Source organism: Bos grunniens, chromosome 20 (assembly GCF_055505025.1).
Source record: "Bos grunniens cultivar Pamir isolate PY7600 chromosome 20, Bosgru_T2T1.0, whole genome shotgun sequence".
In the NCBI taxonomy this organism is placed as follows: Eukaryota; Metazoa; Chordata; class Mammalia; order Artiodactyla; family Bovidae; genus Bos; species Bos grunniens.
The window spans coordinates 30,748,744-30,770,811 of NC_141184.1; the positions used below are offsets into that span (position 1 = coordinate 30,748,744).

The 22,068-nt window shown below is 40.6% G+C and overlaps 1 protein-coding gene across 1 annotated transcript; it reads left to right on the forward strand.

Annotated features, from left to right (window-relative positions):
• Positions 1-2,310: 2,310 nt before the first annotated feature.
• SUB1 (SUB1 regulator of transcription) lies at positions 2,311-21,608 on the forward strand. Its single transcript, XM_086361319.1, has 5 exons — positions 2,311-2,360; positions 4,907-4,979; positions 8,463-8,585; positions 19,488-19,596; positions 21,276-21,608. Exons 2-5 carry the CDS (start codon positions 4,908-4,910, stop codon positions 21,353-21,355), a joined length of 384 nt encoding a protein of 127 aa, XP_086217445.1. The 5' UTR covers positions 2,311-2,360; position 4,907; the 3' UTR covers positions 21,356-21,608.
• The last annotated feature ends 460 nt before the right edge of the window (positions 21,609-22,068 follow it).

Consider the following 22,068-nt stretch of genomic DNA (forward strand, 5'->3'; position numbering starts at 1 on the left):
TAAAAAAAAAAAAGTCAACATTAAAAAAAACGAACAGCATGGCATTCGGTCCCATCACTTCATGGCAAATAAATGGGAAAAAAGTGGAAACAGCGGCAGACTTTATTTTTTTGGGCTCCAAAATCACTGTGGATGGTGACTGCAGCCATGAAATTAGATGATGCTTGCTCCTAGGAAGAAAAGGTATGATAAACCTAGACAGCGTATTAAACAGCAGATACATCACTTTGCCAGCAAAGGTCTGTATAATCAAAGCTATGGTTTTTCCAGTGATCACGTACACATGTGAGTTGGACCATATAGAAGGCTGAGAGCTGAAAAATTGATGCTTTTGCACTGTGGTGCTGGAGAAGACTTGAGAGTCCTTTGGACAGCAAGTAGATCAACCCAGTCAATCCTAAAGGAAATCAACCCTGAAAGTTCACTGGAAGCACTGATGCTGAAGTTGAAGTTCCAATACTTTGGCCACCTGAAGTGAAGAGCCGACTCATTGGAAAAGACCCTGATGCTGGGAAAGATTGAAGGCAAGAGGAGAAGAGGGCAGCAGAGGATGAACTGGATAGCATCAGCGACTCAATGGACATGAGTTTGAACAAACTCCAGGAGACAGTGAAAGACAAGGAAGCCCGGAGTGCTGCAGTCCATGGGGTCACAGAGACGGACATGACTTAGCAATGGAACAATGCTCATCTAATTACCACCCAGACCAAGATATATTCAGCATCCCAGCAGATTCCTTCATACTCACTCCAAGTGATAGTCCCCTGAGGCTAACCTGACCTAGATCGCTATGGATTATTTTTGCTTTTTTTGTGCTTTGCATAAAAGGAACTAGACAGCAAGTATTTCATTTTTAAGAAGTAGTCATGTAGCCTGATGTTGCATGCATAGAAGTGGGCTAGAGTGTTTGAGGTCTCCCTCAGCCTGCAGCATCCAGGGTTTGACTCATGACTCATTCTCTGTATCACCTACAGCAGAACTCATTTAACCTTGTAAACCCTTGGTTTCTTTATAAAATGGAGAGAACAATCATTTCTACACTGGAAAGTGCTTATTAGGATGAGTGTTATATGTGAAGTGCCTCACTGCAGTGCCTGGAACATAGTGGATGCTTGATAAATGTGTGTTGAATATGTATTCTTGGCTATAATAGGCATTAATTAAATATAGATTCAAAGACTCTATGAATCATATTCCTGCTTATGGCACGGATATCTCTTGCCTTCTGTGAACTCACATTTGCAGAACTTCAGTTTAGGTACATTTTTTTTTTTTTGCCCCACAACGTGCAGGATCTTAGTTCCCTGACCAGGGATTGAACTTCAGGCATCTGGTAGTGAAAGTGCCAAGTCCTAACCACTGGACTTCCAGGGAGTTCCCAGAACTTCAGTTTAGGAATAAGTGTGTGGGTGTGTGGTAAGGACTTCTGGGAAGACTTTTTTGCACTTTCTAGAATTAAACGTTATGACTGTGGCTTCCTTCCTTTGAATTCTACCAGCCTGGATCAAATACCAGAGTAGGGGTAGTGGGCAAGGATCATTTCTTGGAAAATGGGCCAGAAGTGTTGTACTTTTTCAGATCTTTTTTCAGACATTTCACTTTAATACAAGAAACATGTACGGAACAAGTGCAAAGCCCGGTGCTCATCAGTTTAGTCACTCAGTCATGTCAGACTCTTTGCGACCCCATGGACTGCAGCACGCCAGGCCTCCCTGTCCATCACCAACTCCCGGAGTTTACTCAAACTCATGTCCTTTGAGTCAGTGATGCCATCCAACCTTCTCATCCTCTGTAGTCCCCTTCTTCTCCGGCCTTCAATCTTTCCCAGAATCAGGGTTTTTTTCAAATGAGTCAGTTCTTCGCATCAGGTGGCCCAAGTATTGGAGTTTCAGCTTCAGCATCAGTCCTTCCAATGAGTATTCAGGACTGATTCCCTTAAGGATGGACTGGTCGGATCTCCTTGTTGTCCAAGGGACTCTCAAGAGTCTTCTCCAACACCATAGTTCAAAAGCATCGATTCTTCGGTGCTCAGCTTTCTTTATAGTCCAACTCTCACATCTATACATGACTACTGGAAAAACCATCGGTGCTCGTCATTCATGTTTAATTCGTCCCCTCTTTCACTCACAGTCAAATCCAATCTCCGCTGCATCTTTCCCGGTGTCACTTCAGGATGAGGGGTGGGCCCTTTAAGGCCCTGGAAAGGGTTTCGGTGTCGGTTTTTGGCGAGGAAGCCACGCCCCATCGCGTGTGCGTAGTCTCAGCGGGGCGGGGCCGGCGTCTCTCTGCTGTCGTCACTTCCGTTTCTCTGTCAGTCGCTAGTGAGAGAGCAGGAGGCATTTCGGCTACTGGAGCGGAGCGTGAGTGCACGGGACCCCGCCCCCACCCCTACCCGTCGAAGCACCGCTCAGCCGACCCCTACCTTCCCAGCTGGGCCGCTATCCGCCTGACGCCCGGGTTCCTTGTCGGCCACGGCCGCAGGAAATGGCGGCGCTGCCTGATCGCCCCCTTCCCTTCCGCGGCCTTCCCGGACCCCCTCCTCCGTCCCCGACTACGAGCCCCACACGTTTCAGGCCCCTTGGCGCCTGAAGCTGGCTCCCGGGAACGGCCCCTGGGTAGCGCGTGAGGCGATCTCGGGCGGCGGGTGCGGCCGGGCGGGGCCGAGGAGCCACGGGAAGGGGCCCGGGGCGCCCCCGGGACAATGCAGCAGCGGCCGGGTCCCGGGCGGGGGCGCGTGCGGGGCCTGCGTCTCTGGGGTCCTCATCCTTTCCCCGGAGCAGGGACGCTCTAGGGGCGGGAGGGAGCGGACCGGGTCGGAGGAGGCCGGGGGTGCGGCGGGGGAGTCCGGGGGTGGAGGAGTGAACGGCTGGTGTGTTGGGGGGCAGTGAGCTCTTCGAGGGAAGAAAATGGCGCTTGGTGCAAGTCCCTCCTCTTCCCACTCGGTCTCCTCTGCATTTCGCCGCCTCCTACGCCCCCTCCGACCAACCTGTCTCCCACCGCCCCAGCCATCGCCAGTCCCGGGGTTCGGGCGGCTTGCTGGCATCCCGGGACCCGCTTCCCCCGTTTGGGTGCTTACCACCCTCGTGTTGTACCGAATTCTAGTGCCCTTTAGTTCTAGTTTATCTTTACCTCTTATTTTCTAATCCTTCTTCCCCCAGGCCTTTATGAAAGATCGATTTCCTTTTTTTTTTTTTTAAAGCTGTTTTTGTTATTTCTGTATATTCCGCACGAGCGCTTTCAGTATTACTTTGCCTGAATTACGAGCCACGCCGTCCCCACTCCCCGCTCCCGAACAGTAAAGGCTCATTAAGTAAAACTGAAAATATATTTTGTTAGTAGTTCAAAGAATAGTTTAGTTACCACTACCTGGTTTTCATGACGGAGGGACTTATTTGGGTTAAACACAAGGCGGTTCTTTGAAATGATCTTAGCCACCCCAGGCACCTTTAATGAGCAGATGGTGTAGTTATGCTTGACCGTTTCAAAGTGAAAAATAGGTTATGTTCAATTTAATTACCTTAAAAAAAAGCTTCTTGGCATTATTAGCAGCTAGCATACAGAAACAACTACATTGATTTTGGAGATGAGGCTGTAAAGTGGAGCAGTAACTGGGTTAATGTATAAACTGTGGTTGTAAACGTTGCTGGCTCCCCTCTGAATTTACTCTTCTTGTTGTCAAGAAATTGCCAGTTAAAATCAACATGGCTGGGTGGCATGGTTTGAGCTTTTTGAATTTAGTGGCTAGAGTAGGGATGGCCCAATTTCTTTTACCTTGACCTCCTCTTGTGAGACACATTGAATGCCATTGCTATGCAAGTTTAGTCCAAAGCTGAATTATTTATAGTTGTTTGAAGTCTTTTTTTTTTCTCATTTATTCAGCAAACATTTACAGTGTCTGTTGTGTATATTGGGCCCTTGAGGGCATATAGAAATTAATAGGGCTCAGTCTCTTCTGAATTGGAGGTGTAGGGAGCAAAAGATACTTGCTATGAAAATATATGGAGTTTTACCACTTGGTATTACAAGTGCTTTGAAAAGAGGTAGAGCATGAAATTCCTTGAAATTTGGGAAACATAGAGGCACAAGACTCTGCTTTAGGTTCAAGCACTCTGTAAACTCCACAGGGAAGACACTAGCCTATGTACCTCTGTCTGGGGGGATATCCAAAATCTAGGGAACTAGGCTCATAGTAGGAATTGGAGGAAAGGATTTACCCCTCCCATAAGCAGGTTCTTCAAATTTTAGTTATATTTCAGAGTAGAAAATCAGTGTGAAATGTAAGTGAATGTTAATTATGTATAACTTTGAATCAGAACTTGCTCGTTTGATTGGTCAAAACGAAAAAATTAACCTATACAGAACATGAAAAGTATGATTATAATGGTAAAACTAATTAGATGCAGACAGCTATATAGTACAGTTGTCCACCATGCTATGTGTACATTGGGATTAATTCCTGCAATGAATAATTGTATTGATAGGAAATATAAAGCAATACTGAGAATTGTTCATATTTCTTCCTGGTTTGACAATGATTGCTGTCAGCTGTCTCTTTGCAATTTACTCTATCTGTAAACATCTAACTCCTATCCATAAGCATCTAACCCTGCTAAAATGAAGTATAAAAAGACCCACTGACTTTGAGAAAGAAAGAGATGTAGGAGTATGAGATGTGTATGACATTTAGTTCCTTGCTGGGTTTAGAACTCTTCCCTCTGCATGTTATTTTCAACATGGAAGAGCTTTAGATTAGAGCATAACTTCTATAGCATGTGCTCAGTGTAACAACTCCAGTGCCACACAATGGTGGAATGAACTGTGGAACTTCTTGACTCTTTGGGGGAGAGTTAAGTTGAAGGTAATGAAAAAGTTTATGAATTATTTACATAATGTATTTTTCTTTCAGAATGCCTAAGTCAAAGGAACTTGTTTCTTCAAGCTCTTCTGGTAGCGATTCTGACAGTGAAGTTGACAAAAAGGTGACTATTACTACACCAGGTTGTTTTTGTGGTACTTAATTCAGCAGTATTGGTTCTGAAGGACAGCAAAACGTATCAGAACCTTAAAATGAGAGCCTGGATGGATGTTTCTGAAAGTGCAGGTGGCCCCTGACCCACTTGACTGAAATGCCTAGATACTTGTGGTATACATGCAGGCCACGCCCTGAAGTCAGACTTGAGCAAGTTTTCTGACTTCAAAGTTTCCTGTTGGGGCTTTTTAGGAGCCTTACAACCACTACCTTAGACCCCGGGGGAATAGCACTAAGTTTAGGCCAAAGCCACTATTAGCTATTGCTTAGTAGGCTTCTTCAACTGTAGGTATTCTTTATAGTGCTTGTGCATTCTAAGTCATGTCTGCCTCTCTGCAACCCCATGGACTGTAGCCCACCAGGCTCCTCTGTCCGTGGGATTTCTAAGCAAAAATACTGGAGTGGGTTGCCATTTCCTCCTCCAGGGGATCTTCTCTACCCTGGAATCAAACTTGAGTCTCCTGCATTCGCAGGCAGATTTTCTACCTGCATTAGCAGACAGATTTTCTACCTGGGAAGCCCATTCTGTATAGTAGTTGAGCCATATTACATGAACTTTTTGAAAACAGGTATCGGTTTGATAGTCTTCTTAGCCTTGTTTATCCAGCCTCTGAAGATTACGTAAAATTTGGCTTGGTACATTTTAAATTAGAATGTTATTTACTCTGATCCTCTCCTTTTAGTTAAATCAGCACTCAGCAAAGCTAGCATGAAATTACCCATTTTGATAGAAAAGAGTTTTTCTGCATTAGATGATAATTGTGCTGTAAGCCTAACTGTGCATTCTGCTTAACTGAGCATCTCACACTGTAGTGAGGGCTTCTTCCACACAGAACTGTCCTTTATCTCCTGGTAGCTTACATAGTTGTGTTCTGAGCTCAGTTAATAGTATTAGTTAAAAGAGAGCTTCTATGAGAATCTTGAAATACATATCATAATTTCGCTTGGAAGATTGAAAAAAGCTTCAAAGAGCATGCATAGCTATATTTGAGAAGGAAATGTCTTTTAGTTTTTAATTTGCACACAGTATATCATTTGAACACATTGATTTAAAGATTCTTTACTGAGCTTTTACGTGCAGGGAATGCACCAGTCTATAGGGGCTATACAGAACTGATAAAAAGAGTAATTGCTTAGTGAGCTAATTTTTGCTATTTATCCCAAATAGTACCATTAATCGTGCAAGTACTTCCATTAGATGAATCCACTCTTTAAGTTTGTGTACATAAATATATACATTTTATTTTGCCTAGTATCATATAATTTGGTAAAACAGTAATAATTTATACCTTCCACTAAGGAACTAAGGAGCTTCCCTGATAGCTCAGTTGGTAAAGAATCTGCCTGCAGTGCAGGAGACCCCTGCATTCCCTGTGTCAGGAAAATCCACCTGAGTCGGGAAGCTCCACCAGCCTGCAAAGGGATAGGCTACCCACTCCAGTGTTGGGTTTAGGGAACCAGGGGGTGGCTCAGCTGGTAAAGAATCTTCCCGCAATGCTGGAGACCTGGGTTCAATCTCTGGGTTGGGAAGATCCCCTGGAGAAGGGAACAGCTACCCACTCCAGTATTCTGGCCTGGAGAATTCCACGAACTGTATAGTCCATGGGGTCCCAAAGAGTTGGCCACTTTCACTTCACTTCACTTCAAGGAACATGACTGCCCTCTACTGTTTGAATTGGGAACTAAACCGATTTTCATGGACTGTTCGCTCTTTTTGAGAATGCTGCTGCTGCTAAGTCGCTTCAGTCGTGTCTGACTCTGTGCGACCCCATAGACGGCAGCCCACCAGGCTCCCCTGTCTCTGGGATTCTCCAGGCAAGAACACTGGAGTGGGTTGCCATTTCCTTCTCCAATGCATCAAAATGAAAAGTGAAAGTTAAGTCGCTCAGTCGTGTCTGACTCTTCGTGACCCCATGGACAGCAGCCTACCAGGCTCCTCCGTCCATGGGATTTTCCAGGCAAGATAATGAGTCTATCAGATCAGATCAGATCAGATCGGTTGCTCAGTCGTGTCCGACTCTTTGCGACCCCATGAATCGCAGCACGCCAGGCCTCCCTGTCCTTTACCAACTCCCGGAGTTCACTCAGACTCACATCCATCGAGTCAGTGATCCCATCCAGCCATCTCATCCTCTGTCGTCCCCTTCTCCTCCTGCCCCCAATCCCTCCCAGCATCAGAGTCTTTTCCAATGAGTCAACTCTTGGCATGAGGTGGCCAAAAGTACTGGAGTTTCAGCTTTAGCATCATTCCTTCCAAAGAAATCCCAGGGCTGATCTCCTTCAGAATGGACTGGTTGGATCTCCTTGCAGTCCAAGGGACTCTCAAGAGTCTTCTCCAACACCACAGTTCAAAAGCATCAATTCTTCGGCTCTCAGCCTTCTTCACAGTTCAACTCTCACATCCATACATGACCACAGGAAAAACCATAGCCTTGACTAGACGAACCTTTGTTGGCAAAGTAATGTCTCTGCTTTTGAACATGAAAAGCTTGTTATATAGACTCATTTTTTTTTTTTTTTTAATAATGAGTCTATATAAAAAGCTTTTACAGTAATGCTGCTGTTAAAACGTTTTGATTTTGAATGCTGGTCTAACACATTGCTGTCTAAAGTGATTTTTTTGTGATGAGGAAGTTTTGTGATGAGTTGTTGACCTCTGGTCTCCAGTACAAAATAGCTTTCTTAGCTTTCCCTACTCAAACTCCCTGAACCAATTTAAGTCCCTTTTGGTTTTCTCATCCTTTTTTTTTTTTTAAAGTATTTTATATATTTGGCTGCAGTGGGTCTTAGTTGTGGCACTTGGGATTTTCTGTCTTCCTGCGACATGCAGAATTTTTTCTTCTTCTTTTTTTTAGTTATGGCATGTGGGATGGATCTAGTTCCCTGACCAGGGATTGAACCCTGGCCCCCTGCAGTGGGATCACAGAGTCTTAACCACTAAACCGTCAGGGAAGTCCCAGTCCCTTTTGGAATAGGCAGGCATAAATAATCATAAATTGGTTGTTGTCTTTCTAATTAGTATGTTTTTCTTTGTAAAAAATAACTAGTAGACTTGTGGTTTCCAAAAGTTTTAAGTGCATTTAAAAGCAACAGTAGCCCCCCTCAGTCTTTTTTTCCTCACAGAGAAATTTTATGTGGGATCCCAATCTATAATATAACTGTTGGTCTGGTGAATACCACTCTAATGCCTGAAGTATCTTGGTTTTCCAAGAAGCCCAAAAGTTTGAAAACATTGTACTAGATAACAGTGGTATGTTAGTTGCATAGTTCTGTTGTCAGGGAAAACTTAAAACTTGCCTGTGTATATATTTATGATTTTTTATTAAGGTAATCTTTTGATCCTCTAAGTCTTAAAAAGTAATGCAATCTTCTGAAGCTGAGATGCATTTTGTTCTTATGCAAATTTTAACCATGTTTTTGTTTTTCTTTCAAGCTAAAGAGGAAAAAGCAAGTTGCTCCAGAAAAACCTGTAAAGAAGCAAAAAACTGGTGAAACTTCCAGAGCGCTGTCATCCTCCAAGCAGAGCAGCAGCAGCAGAGATGATAACATGTTTCAGGTAAAACTGGTATTTCCTTAATCCAGAAGAAGTGTTACCCAACTTGATCTGAAGAATATGAAAAGTACCTCATCTGATAATGCCTACTAATCTCTTCTGTATATTATTCTCTTGACTAAGGATAGTCCTTGAAATATAAGAAGAAGTTGGTAGAAATGAAAGCAATTTATATGATGCTAGATTTTTGTTACGATCTAGAGTTCTGTGGTTTTTCTGTATTTAAAACACAGGGAGTTTAAAAGTTAGAGGAATCAAAAAAATAAAGATTGAAAACTGCACATTTATAGAGCACATTGGAGGAGGTAGGTCTAGCATTGGGCTGTGCAGTGTGGATAGGACATTACTAGAGGGGAGACTGCAATATGACCTGCCTAATTTTGGCTTGATAACAGAAAAGGTAAATGAGAAAATGAGCCTTCTGTTTATATATTGGGTGGGGTGGGGGGTTAGAAATAAGGTTGAGTAGTGAGGGAAATGCATTAGAGGGCTTTGATGAAATTACTGATACAGCTTTTTCCCTTGGGTTTCTTATCTTGTTTTAGGGAGACTTGTTATTGGCATCGTGGTACAAGAAGGATTTATGGGAGAGGCAGTGATGATAAATTGATGTGAGGTGATAAGGGCTTAGATGGTTTTCCTGGCAGATGGAATAGTGATGATTAAGAGAGCTAGTGAGGAAGAGTGGACTGGAAGAATGAAGCAATCAGTGAAGACTGGTTTCAAATTTGAGATAGTAGAGATGGTTTCACTGACAAATGGCAAAGGTGGTTAAGTTTGGCCTTTGGGACCTGACTATAAGTGTGGTAAAGTGTCTTTCCTTCACCACCTGGAGCATTTAGTTGGGAAATGTTCATGTGGGAAACATTAGTACGGTTGACTAAAGCCTTCCACTGAAGTAAGCATAAACCAGAGGGGGAAGAGGAGGGGACTGAGTACGTGTCTTGTGATAACTTAGGATGGAAGGAAAAAGAGGATATAGGTAAGAGAAGGTGAAGGAAAGTAAGAAGAGTGTGGTAATGGGAGCAAGAAAAAAGTAAGTGTTTTGTGGGAACATAAAAAAGATAAGAAGACGTTAGTATTAGTTGAAGCCAGAAGGTTGGACAAGATGAGAATGCAAACATGTTTTTATTAGAAAGCGAGGCGCTTGTGTGTGTGTGCACTCTTTTGAAAAGTTAGTGATGTCCTTGAAAGACAGAGTACCAGGTTTAAGGTGAGAATGGGAAACTAGAAATTGGATGTTTTTATTCAGTTTTGCCTTGTTATATGTCTGGATTAAGAAATAAGACACATGATAACTGTACTTAACACTGTATTGAATATTTGAACTGTACTAAGTGGATTTTCACTCCAGTACTCTTGCCTGGAAAATCCCATGCACGGAGGAGCCTGGTGGGCTGCAGTCCATGGGGTCGCTAAGAGTCGGACACAACTGAGCATCTTCACTTTCACTTTTTACTTTCATGCATCGGAGAAGGAAATGGCAACCCACTCCAGCGTTCTTGCCTGCAGAATCCCAGGGACGGGGGAGCCTGGTGGGCTGCTGTCTATGGGGTTGCACAGAGTCAGACACGACTGAAGCGACTTAGCAGCAGCAGCAAGTGGATTTTCAGATGTACCAGTCATGCAAAAAATGGTAATGTGTTAGCCTGAATATACTAGTAGTTTTTTCACTCTGAGTGTCTGAATATTGAATCAAATTGTACATTTTAAATACATACATTTTAAAATTAAAAATTATGTAAAAAAATGACAAAGTGCAGATTATTTACTTATGGGCTTTAGTCTTCTGACTTTTGTATATTTTAGAGGTACTAGGAGTAGACTAATTTGATAGAGAACGTAAATTGCTGTTTGTAAGGAAGAATTATGAAAGGGCCCTCATTTATTTGAGTAGATAATATGATTAAAACTATGATAAGGGCTAAGAAGTTAAAAGTGCAGATGATTATGAGTGAGAAAATGCTCAGAATCTTTCCTGAGGAAGTGACATTTGAAGCTTACGACATAAAGGAGCAGCCAGCTGTGCCAAGTGTGGGGGAGAGGAAAGCATTTTCAAAGTAGAGGGCATTGTGCAGATGCCTTGAAGTGGGAAGGAGCTTGGATTGTGCAGGAAGGTTGGCTGAGAGTGTAGGTAGGAGGTCTAGTTGGTAAAGAAGGTGAAGGGTCAGCTCTTGCAGGGCTTTCCTACTGGGAGGCTGTTTTTAGGAGTTGAACTTTCTCCTAAGTGCACTGGAAAGCTATTTTAAGGGGCAGAATGAAATGTAAAATCTGTAAGAGAGTATCACTTCCTTTCATAGCCTTTCCTCCTGTGTGGAATGAAGGACTACTTTGGAATATTTCAACTTAATGTTTATACTAAAGATACAGACTTCTTTCAAGTATTTACTTGGCAACTATCTTGGGCTTTTCTCTGATCAAGTTCTGTTAGCTATATGCCTACTTGTACTTGGATAATAATAGAGCCTCTGTAGCCTCTTAGTGGATTTTATCTTGTGTACCTTACCCTTGTTTGTACAGATAAACTAGTACCCACGTTTAAAGATTTTATTCTATTAGAGCAGGCTGGGGAAACTAGTTCTTTTATTATGGGGAGGTTATCTCACCAAAAAAAAGTGAGTTCACTTCTTAAACCTTCATTTGAAAGGGCCTGGTGGCTCAGAGGTTAAAGCATCTGCCTGCAATGCAGGAAACCTGGGTTCGATCCCTGGGTCGGGAGGATCCCCTGGAGAAGGAAATGGCAACCCTCTCCAGTATTCTTGCCTGGAGAATCCCATGGATGGAGGAGCCTGGTAGGCTGCAGTCCATGGGGTCGCTAGAGTCGGACACGGCTGAGCGACTTCACTTTCACTTTTCACTTTCATGCATTGAAGAAGGAAATGGCAACCCACTCCAGTGTTCTTGCCTGGAGAATCCCAGGGACAGGGGTCGCAAAGAGTCGGACACGACTGAGCTACCTCACTTCACTTCAAGCCTGAAAGGCTATTTATAGACTCCTCATTCTTTTGAAAGTGCCTCTGGGAGGGACATAGGCCTTACTTTCAGAGTGACTTTTCAAGATCTAGTCTGTGAAGGTAGTCTGTGTAGGCATTCTAAGAATTGTTATTGTTCAGTTGCTAGGTCGAGTCTGATTCTTTGTGACCCCGTGGAATGCATCACACCAGGTTTCCCTGTCCTCTCATCTGTCTCCTGGAGCTTGTTCAGACTCAATGTCCATTGAGTTGATGCCATCTAACCATCTCATCCTCTGTTGTCCCCTTCTCCTCCTGCCCTCAAGTTTTCCCAGCATCAGGGTCCTTTCCAATGAGTTGACTCTTTCATCAGATGGCAAAGTATTAGAGCTTCAGCTTCAGTCCTTCCAGTGAATATTCAGGGTTGATTTCCTTTAGGATTGATTGATTGAAGAGATAATACATTTAATTTCATTGCCGTTAGAGCTTTTTCCTTGAAGTGGTATGTTTGGTGGTTAATACTGACTTTTAATTTGAATCCAAAGCACGTTAGAGTGAGTACATTGGTTATATAAAATGAGGACTTTATTAGTAATAATGGTTTGATAATTTATTAGAAAGGTGCAGGATGGGGTTTTTAAAAGGAAAATCAGTTACTCTCGTATTTTGTAAATTCGTAATAAGTTTTATTTAATTTTAAAAATAGTACTGTATGTTTTCTATATTTTTCATTTACCAAGAAAATGCCTAGAAAATAGCTTCCAAAGTGGAACTTTGTTAGAGATTGCTAGAATCTTCAAGGATCTGGGTTATCAGGTACACTTTACCAAAGACAAATCTAAAATCTAAATTAAAATTGTTTGGAGTACCGATCAGATCAGATCAGTTGCTCAGTTGTGTCCGACTCTTTGCGACCCATGAATCGCAGCACGCCAGGCCTCCCTGTCCATCACCAACTCCCGGAGTTCACTGAGACTCACGTCCATCGAGTCAGTGATGCCATCCAGCCATCTCATCCTCTGTCATCCCCTTCTCCTCTTGCCCCCAATCCCTCCCAGCATCAGTCTTTTCCAATGAGTCAACTCTTTGCATGAGGTGGCCAAAGTACTGGAGTTTCAGCTTTAGCATCGTTCCTTCCAAAGAAAGGAATGATCTCCTTTAGAATGGACTGTTTGGATCTCCTTGCAGTCCAAGGGACTCTCAAGAGTCTTCTCCAACACCACAGTTTAAAAGCATCAATTCTTCGGTGCTCAGCCTTCTTCACAGTCCAACTCTCACATCCATACATGACCACAGGAAAAACCATAGCCTTGACTAGACGAACCTTTGTTGGCAAAGTAATGTCTCTGCTTTTGAATATGCTGTCTAGGTTGGTCATAACTTTCCTTCCAAGGAGTAAGCGTCTTTTAATTTCATGGCTGCAGTCACCATCTGCAATGATTTTGGAGCCCAGAATAATAAAGTCTGACAGTGTTTCCACTGTTTCCCCATCTATTTCCCATGAAGTGATGAGACCAGATGCCATGATCTTCATTTTCTGAATGTTGAGCTTTAAGCCAACTTTTTCACTCTCCACTTTCACCTTCATCCAGAGGCTTTTGAGTTCCTCTTCACTTTCTGCCATAAGGGTGGTGTCATCTGCATATCTGAGGTTATTGGTATTTCTCCCTGCAATCTAGATTCCAGCTTGGGTTTCTTCCAGTCCAGCGTTTCTCATGATGTACTCTGCATATAAGTTAAATAAGCAGGGTGACAATATACAGCCTTGACAAACTCCTTTTCCTATTTGGAACCCGTCGGTTGTTCAGTGTCCAGTTCTAACTGTTGCTTCCTGACCTGCATACATATTTCTCAAGAGGCAGATCAGGTGGTCTGGTATTCCCATCTCTTGAAGAATTTTCCACAGTTTATTGTGATCCACACAGTCAAAGGCTTTGGCATAGTCAATAAAGCAGAAATAGATGTTTTTCTGGAACTCCCTTGATTTTTCCATGATCCAGCAGATGTTGGCAATTTGATCTCTGGTTCCTCTGCCTTTTCTAAAACCAGCTTGAACATCAGGAAGTTCACGGTTCACATATTGCTGAAGCCTGGCCTGGAGAATTTTAAGCATTAGCCATAAGACAAGATTAAAAAAAAAATACTAAATACTCATTTTTTGAGAATAGGTCACTAATTAGAAATAGGTCACTAATAGAATAGGTCTGCTCATTAGAAAACTAGTAGAATTAGTTTTCTCTGTGTGTAGTGTGAGGTAGTTGTTGAGACTCATTTTTCACCCCTGTATAGATAATCTAGTTGTTCTATTACCGTTTGTTGAAAAGACTATTCTTTTCCTGTTGACTCACCTTGGATATTTATAAAGAAAATCAGTAAATATATAAAATACCTATTTCTAAACTCTGTTGTATTCCATTGATCTATATGCCTGTCTTCAGTACCACACTGTCTTAATTACTGTACTTTTATGGTGAATTTTGCAGTCAGGTAGTGTAAGTCCTTTAACATTGTTTTTGTTTTTCACCTTCAGAATTATTATTAGCAAACAATAATAGCAAAATTATTATTTTTGCTATTCTGTGTATTTTGTATTTACATACACATTTTATAATCAGTTTGTCAGTTTTTATCAAAAAGTCTACTGGGATTTTGATTAGAATTGGGGAAGCTGAAGAACAGTTTGGAAAAAATCTACAACTTGATCATATTGGTATCTTTCTCCATTAATTTAGATCTTTTTGAATTTCTGTTTTGTAATTTTTCTGGTATATCTTCTGTCAAATTTATTCCAAAGCATTTTGTGTGTTTTGATTCTATCTCACATGTATTGTTTCCTAACGTTTTCTAGTCATTCGTTGCTAAAAATATATGTATTACATAATATATGTAAATGATAACATTCTATATTTTATAAATGTTAAGTATATATTTTTTAATGATGTGTTAGAATTTTCTCTGTTGATGATTTTGTTTGCTTTTATATCATCCATTTCTTTTTCTTACTTTATTGCTATTATTTCCAGAACAGTACTGAAAAGAAATGGTAAGAGCAGACACCTTTGTTTATTCCTGATGTCAGGGGCAAGGTGTTCTCTCTTTTCCTGTAATGTCTATCACTTAAGCTCTGGAATGAATGTGTGCACTGTGGATTTGCTGCTTTGGACTGGGAGAATGAAAAGTTACAGAATAAACACAGTGCAGATTTCTGTAGGGTCCATCTTTATTTGGAGATTTGTGTTAAAGTAGACGCTGGATTTATTAAGGGAGAGTATACAAAATGCACAGTAAGTTTTGGTTACAGTAAGTTTCAGATTTTGGTGGAGCAGTGTCATTCTGTGTCATCAGGCTTTCTTTTCCTTTTCACCCGCACAGTTCTTTGGTGCTGGTGTTCTCTGAAGCATTTTTGCCAAATTTTAGTATCAGTTTATTAATTTATACTTTTTCCCTACTTTAAATAATTTATTTATTACAATCACAAGTTATTTGAAAAATGTTTAGGGACTTCAAATTGTAAAATCATAAAGGTTTAAATATGTGATGGTCAGCCATGTTTGGGAGGAAGAAAATACCTCTTTAAGTTCATCTTTGGGCTTCCCTGGTGGCTCAGAAGTTAAAGCATCTGCCTCCAATGCGGGAGACCTGGGATTCCTGGGTCGGGAAGATCCCCTGGAGAAGGAAATGGCAACCCACTCCAGTATTCTTGCCTGGAGAATCCCATGAACCGAGAAGCCTGGTAGGCTACGTCCATGGGGTCACAAAGAGTCGGACAGGACTGAGCGACTTCACTTTCACTTTCACTTTGGCAAACAAAAAACGGTTATGCACATCATTGAAATTGTGGATGAGGAAGCTTATGAGAAGTTTCCAGGGATCGAGGTAGAAGTTAGCGTAGCTAGCCAACAGTGTGTAGTGTGAACTGTATTGTACCATGCTGTTTACATAAAATAACGGAGTATTATTATTATTAATTTAAGACTGTAAAATGCCACTCATATACTTACATTGTCTCTTTTTAAAAGTAGATTGCTTTTGGTCTTGATCTTTAACTTTTTTTCCTAGTAAGATTTTAAAGTTGTAACCGTTTTCTACATCAGATTTCTCAGTAATACAAGGAAGATTTGCAGAAAAGGTGGTGTTATTCTCCTTTGTTTTTCTTTCTTTTTTGGTTCTTATTCCAAAGACCTATATAAAGGCTTCAGAACTATCTTACTGGCATTTCAAGTCCTTTTCAGTATTCGCTCCATCTATTCAGCCTATCCTTGAATCTCATCAGTATTGTATTTTCTCCTTTCCTTTGTCTATTTCATCACTTTTCCCCTAATTAATGGCTTGTAGTTTTTCAAGGTCAGATTCCACCACTTGCAGTCTCTTCTACTGCTCAAGCCCACACTGAATGCAGAGTTGACTTACCCAATCAGTATTAATTTTGGAGGTTTTTAGTGTATTTTAATTATATCTATTCATCTGTCACATGGGTTTACCACAAAACCAGAATGAAATGATGTTCACTTCAGTGCTATAGGTGCCTAAGATGACTTTACATTTAAGTCAATTCGTTGAAGTCAATATTATAAATCACTATTGAGAGTTTCACTGTGATAATTATTTTGGTCTTATTTCATTCATCCATTAAAACAGTTTGTTGGGAACCCAATATGACAGGCAGTAGGGATACAAAGAAGACTAAAAAATAAGCCATTAATACTGACAATAAGATCACTGGTAACTTTAGAAAGGGAAGACAGAACATGTTTGGAAATGGTAGATATGAAACCAATGGAAAGGGAAAGAATGTACAATACAGTGCAGATTTGAACTGCCTGGGTCCAGTTATACATGGATAGTTTTCAATACTAAATACTTCATGGTTTGTGGTTGGTTTAATCCTCAGATATGGAGGGCCTGACTATAATTTATGCTTGGATTAACCCCCCTGCGTTGTTTCAAGAGTCAACTATATATGCAAGAAATGGGATACAAAAGGTATAGAACTTATGAATTCATGATGATGTGGGTAAGAGATTTAAGGCATTTAACCATACTCAATGGACTGTATTTTCTCCACAAAGCATGAGACATACCCTGAAAGTAGGGGTCACACCAACAGGACAAGAAACTTATTTGAGAATGAAAAACTAAAGCAAAATGAATAAGATCTGAGATAAGAAAAAGCAGCTTGAGAGGATCATAGGCAAGATGAAAGCCGTAAGTGTGTACTTGTGTTAGCACAATCCCAATAAAAGGGATTAATAATGAAGGGAGCCAGGTTTGTAAGGAAAGGAACTTTTTGATGTGTCTTAGGCACAAAATCATTGCTAGTATTTTATTTAAGTTAGTAAGATTGAAGAGTAGGTTTAAAATGGGTAAGAGGTAGGTAGAGATAGTAGAAGTTTTGATTAGAAAGTGTAATTTCTTAGCTTAAGTGCTAGACAGTACATTACAGCAGCATAAGATACGTTTGAAGGTGCTTGTAGACGCTGTGGAGTAAAAGCTTTTCCTTCCCTGTGCCATTTGTAGTTAAGCAGCAATAGAAGATTTTTGAAAAATAGTTTTCTATGAAAAGTTCTAAGTTCTCAGTTTGAGACTGTAAGCAGAGTGTATTAAAATGTCATTTGAAATGAATGTCTAAAAGAAAAAGCTCTCTTGTTCCCATTGACTGGAACTCTGGATTCTTACATTTAGAATGGTTGCTGAACCAGTGTAGCTGGCTGAGTCTGTGGATTCCTACGGTTGTAGTTTGTACTAGATTTTGCTTTCTCATGATTTTTATTGTAAAAAAAATACTTAACATAAAACTTAACCATCTTCCCCATTTTTAAGCATACAGTAATGTTAAATATTTTCACATTTGTTGTGAAACAGATTTCCAGAGCTTTTCATCTTGTAAAACTATTACATAACAACTCCCCCTTTCTCCCTATCCCTGCTGCTAAGTCGCTTCAGTTGTGTCCGACTCTGTGCGACCCCATAGACGGCAGCCCACCAGGCTCCCCTGTCTATGGGATTCTCCAGGCAAGAACACTGGAGTGGGTTGCTGCCGGGGTCCTGCCCCGGTGCATTCAGGGAATTGGAAGGGGAGACGGCATCGGCGAAACAATAGCTTAATTGAGTATTAATTAGAAATATAAAGTGTGGTTAAATAGGGATAGCTCAGTGAGAAAATTCAGTGGAGAAAAGAGGCTGAATAACTTGGTTTATGTGGAAAACCAATAGAACTTCAAGACAAGAAGTTTGCACCACCCACGTAGGCCACAGGCGTCTTCCCGTTCTCCCGAGGGAGAGGAGACACTAAGGCCTCCCAGGTCAGACCTTAGACGCCCAGGCAAAATTAGTAGGCTTGGCGGGCCTCCGCGCTCCAGATGGAAATTCAGCCAGAAGGTGAAAGAATTACATGGGGAGACCAAGCTTCAGTGAGCAAGGCCCATAGCTTTTATTTTCAACAGGGGCTTTTATACCATAAGTTGCACATAGAGGATAATAGGGGGTGTGAAATCATGCAGCGTCATCAGTCTTTGATCCTTATCGAAACCAGGGTTTCTTTTCTGCAAACTTATCGTGTACAAATGGTTTAGGTGATTTACATCATCTTCTGGCCAGAAGGCCTGTTAACATTTTATGACTCTGACAAAGGTTTGTCAACCATAAGACTTATTTTCTCTAAGAGTAATTATTTTAAAGTTTGGCGCTGTCCTCCAAAGGTGTTAGATAAAGTTGCATTCCTATAGGGCAGAGGTGCAGTGGGTTTACAACAAAGGAAAGAATTTATTACCTTAAGGGTCTAAAGTTGCTAACACCAGGGCCACCTACTTATTTTTTCTACATACCAACTATATTAATTAATACACATTCAAGGATACAAAACGGGATGTGGAAACTGGGCAGCGAGCACTGGCTCATCGATGAAATCTTCTACTAGTTTTATTCTGACAGCTTCTAACTCTCTGAGAGGCTCTAAGCTATTTGAATATCTTAAGCTTCCCTTGCCTCTCGTGGTTGGGAGACTGTAAACAATCCTATGCATAGCTGTAGGAGTCCGGGTAAACTTGTCAGGCAAGTTAGAGAGTCATCTGAGGGGTTTGGATTTAAACACTCCTATTATGCCCAGGAACGTTATTAACTGGAGCTGTAAGTTAACTCTTTTTCAGAGACAGCGAGATGGTGGTGGGGGACAGCCCCCCGTAAAGTCAGAGGTGAGAGCACAAAGCAGTAAAGTAGGCAGACTCTGGTTTTGGGGGTAGATGCTCGAGAATATCCAGGGGGGACTCCTGAGGCTCTATCCTGCCTTTGTGTATGCCGAGCCTCCTTCCTCATGACCTTTGCCATGGGCGGAGTTCCTCATGCTGGCTCCCGGCTGGTTGCCATTTCCTTCTCCAGTGCATGAAAGTGAAAAGTGAAAGTGAAGTCCCTCAGTCTTGTCCGACTCTCAGCGACCCCATGGACTGCCGCCTACCAGGCTCCTCCCTTCATGGGATTTTCCAGACAAGAGTACTGGAGTGGGTTGCCATTGCCTTCTCCCCTCCCAATCCCTAGCCCCTGGTAACCACCATTCTACTTTCTATATGACCTGACTGCTCCAGGTAGCTCATATTAAGTGGAATCATCCAGTATGAAGCGTTTTGTGATGGGCTTATTTCACTTAGCATAAGATCTCAAGGTTCATGCATGTTATACCATGTGGCAGTATTTCCTTCTCTTTTGAAGCCAAGTAACTTGATTAATGTATGTCCCACATTTAATGTAAAAATGATTGGAAATGTGAGATGTACTTTGTTTCATCCTCTTAGAAAGATTTCTTTTTGAACAGTGATAGCTCTTTTGATGTAGTGTTGATATTGAGAACTGTAATTATTTTTGTGATTAAAAGTAGAGTGAGTGTGCAGCAAGTGAGAATATAAATATGGATATCATTGTTGAACAGCTGTTATATATATATATATTTTTTTTTCTATTGTAGATTGGGAAAATGAGGTATGTTAGTGTTCGGGACTTCAAAGGGAAAGTCTTAATTGATATCAGAGAATATTGGATGGATGCCGAAGGTGAAATGAAACCAGGAAGAAAAGGTAAGGTTTAATTTCCTAAATTTGGTCCTAATATTGGAATTATGTAAGCTTGAAATTGTTTGGACTTTATTTGAAGTTGAAATAATGTTGGCAGTGAATAGGTTGGCACTGAAAGATTCTCAAGTTGATTCTCTTTGTCTTCTATAGCCTTTTTGGACGTGACATTTAACTTACTTTATGAGATGTCTTAAATATAGCTGTTGAAATACCTCCTCCTCCCCTAGTAATACCCCTAATATCACTTCAGTTGGTTGCCACTTTACTGTTAATTTGAATGTATCTTTAAGAAGATTATCTCAGTTCCTAACTAGAGTGGGAACATTGGGAAAGTTTAGCATCAGGAATGGAAAATCCTGATTTACAGTGTTGACTTCTGATTCATCTCCAAAGGATATTCTAGGGTGATATCCTTTAACTACTTTGTCCTCCATTTGTGCTTCATCCAGTCCCAAGCATGACATCATCACAAAAGCACACTTTCTTTCACGAAATAGCAAGAGAACATTTGTGTACCAATAGAAATCCTTATATTTGGCTAGTTAGCTGCTTTAGGTTGATCCTTAGCTAATGAAAAATGCCTCCTTATTTTTTTCTATTTTGCCTGCATGCCATTTTGAAAAGCACCATGTTTGCCTCATTGAATTTTGACTTTATTAAACGTAAAACCTTAGTGTTTTCACACCCTTTTCTTCTTCAGGCCACTTTTGGATTGATCATTCAAGTTGCCCCAATGTAGCCAATGGCAAATTTCTTGTTAGTGTAAACATTTACTAAAGTGATTGATTAATCCTTCCTCAGTGTCGTCCCAACACATTCTCCTCCCTCTTCTTAATTCCACAGCCTCCTAGCAGTTTTCTGAGAAATTTATTAATTCTTCCACTTCTAGTTTCTCTCTTTATATGTGTCAAGGAATAGAGCACTAGAAGTTTAAAGTACAAAGTACTTTCTGTTCATACTTTTTATCTTAAATAGGAACAACATGTCATAAGCTAATTTTTAAAATGTTTGTCAGGTGATACGCTGAGATTTTATTCACATTGGTGAATTTTTCACAACAGCTATTTGCGTTATAAGCATCTTTTTACAGGTGAGGAAACTGAGGTTTAATGGAGTTAGTGACAGTGAGGCTGGTATTTGAACCTTGGCAGCATGACTCCAGAGTGCACTCTTAACCTAGTATGCGTGGTCTAAGAAGTTGTGTTTGGCCCATGTCTCAGGGACTTTTCCAGAGTGAAATGAGTGCTTCTGGAAGAAAGCACAAAGTCATTCACGCTGAATTCCTGTGGAAATTTTGAGCAAATGTTGGAAACAGCTGGTTGTAGAAATGGGGTGTCACAAACCAATATAATCTTGGCCATGTATGGCTAGCTTACAAACTAGCCAAAAAATGCTAGTTTGTAAGCATTTGTGAGCCAAATCTTCAGATCATTATTTATTCTCACTGGGTGTAATAGGCATTATGTAGGATGTGGTGTTGAAAGTAAAACTGGATAGAAGGATGACCTACAAAGGTAATTGTGATGAATATGACAAATAAATGTAAGAGATTTGATTCTTGGTGTGCCATTGTGCCATTTGAAATGGCAGTTTTGATAAAACAGTATTTTAGTTGGAAGTAGAAAATCCTCAAGAAAGCTTAAGTAGATTTTTCAACTTTTGATTTTTAAACATTTTTTTAGGTATATCTTTAAATCCTGAACAATGGAGCCAGCTGAAGGAACAGATTTCTGACATTGATGATGCAGTAAGAAAACTGTAAAATCAGAGCCATATAAAACCTGTACTGTTCTAGTTGTTTTACTCTGTCTTTTTACATTGGCTTTTGTTTTCTAAACATTGTTTTCCAAGCTGTTGTATATTTGGATTGCAGAACAATTTGTAAGATGAATACTTTTTTTTAAATGTGCATTATTAAAAATGTTCTGAGTGAAGCTAATTGTCAGTTTTATTAAGGAGGATTGCTTTTGTGTCCACCACCTAGTGTAAAATAAAATCAAGTAATACAATCTTAACTGTTGTGGCCTTCTTTGATCAGAAGAGTTGGTACTGTTTAAGGCCAAAAATAACAGTTTATCTACCTTTTAGTTTTAGCTCAGCCTTTCCATTCAAAAGGGTTTGCTTTGCATTGAATATATCAACTTTTGACTTGTGAAATTCATAGTTGATCTGTTCTAATCAGATGTCTGGACTTGTTTAATTTTTTTTTTCCCCCGACCTCAGTGATATTTCACTTTCCCCCTTTTTCTTCACTTCTGTTTCTTTCTAATAACTATCTTGTCATGTTCAATTTTCATTTTGCCTTTGCTCTTTCTCTTGAATATGTTGTGCTAATTTGGAAAGTCTGAAGCTGTCAAAATGTTTGTTATCTCAATAAGGTACTTGTAAGTAAAATATATGAGAACTACAATCACTAATTCTACTGTATTAAGTATTAGGAGATATAGTTTGATAAACAACATGGCTTGTTTGAAA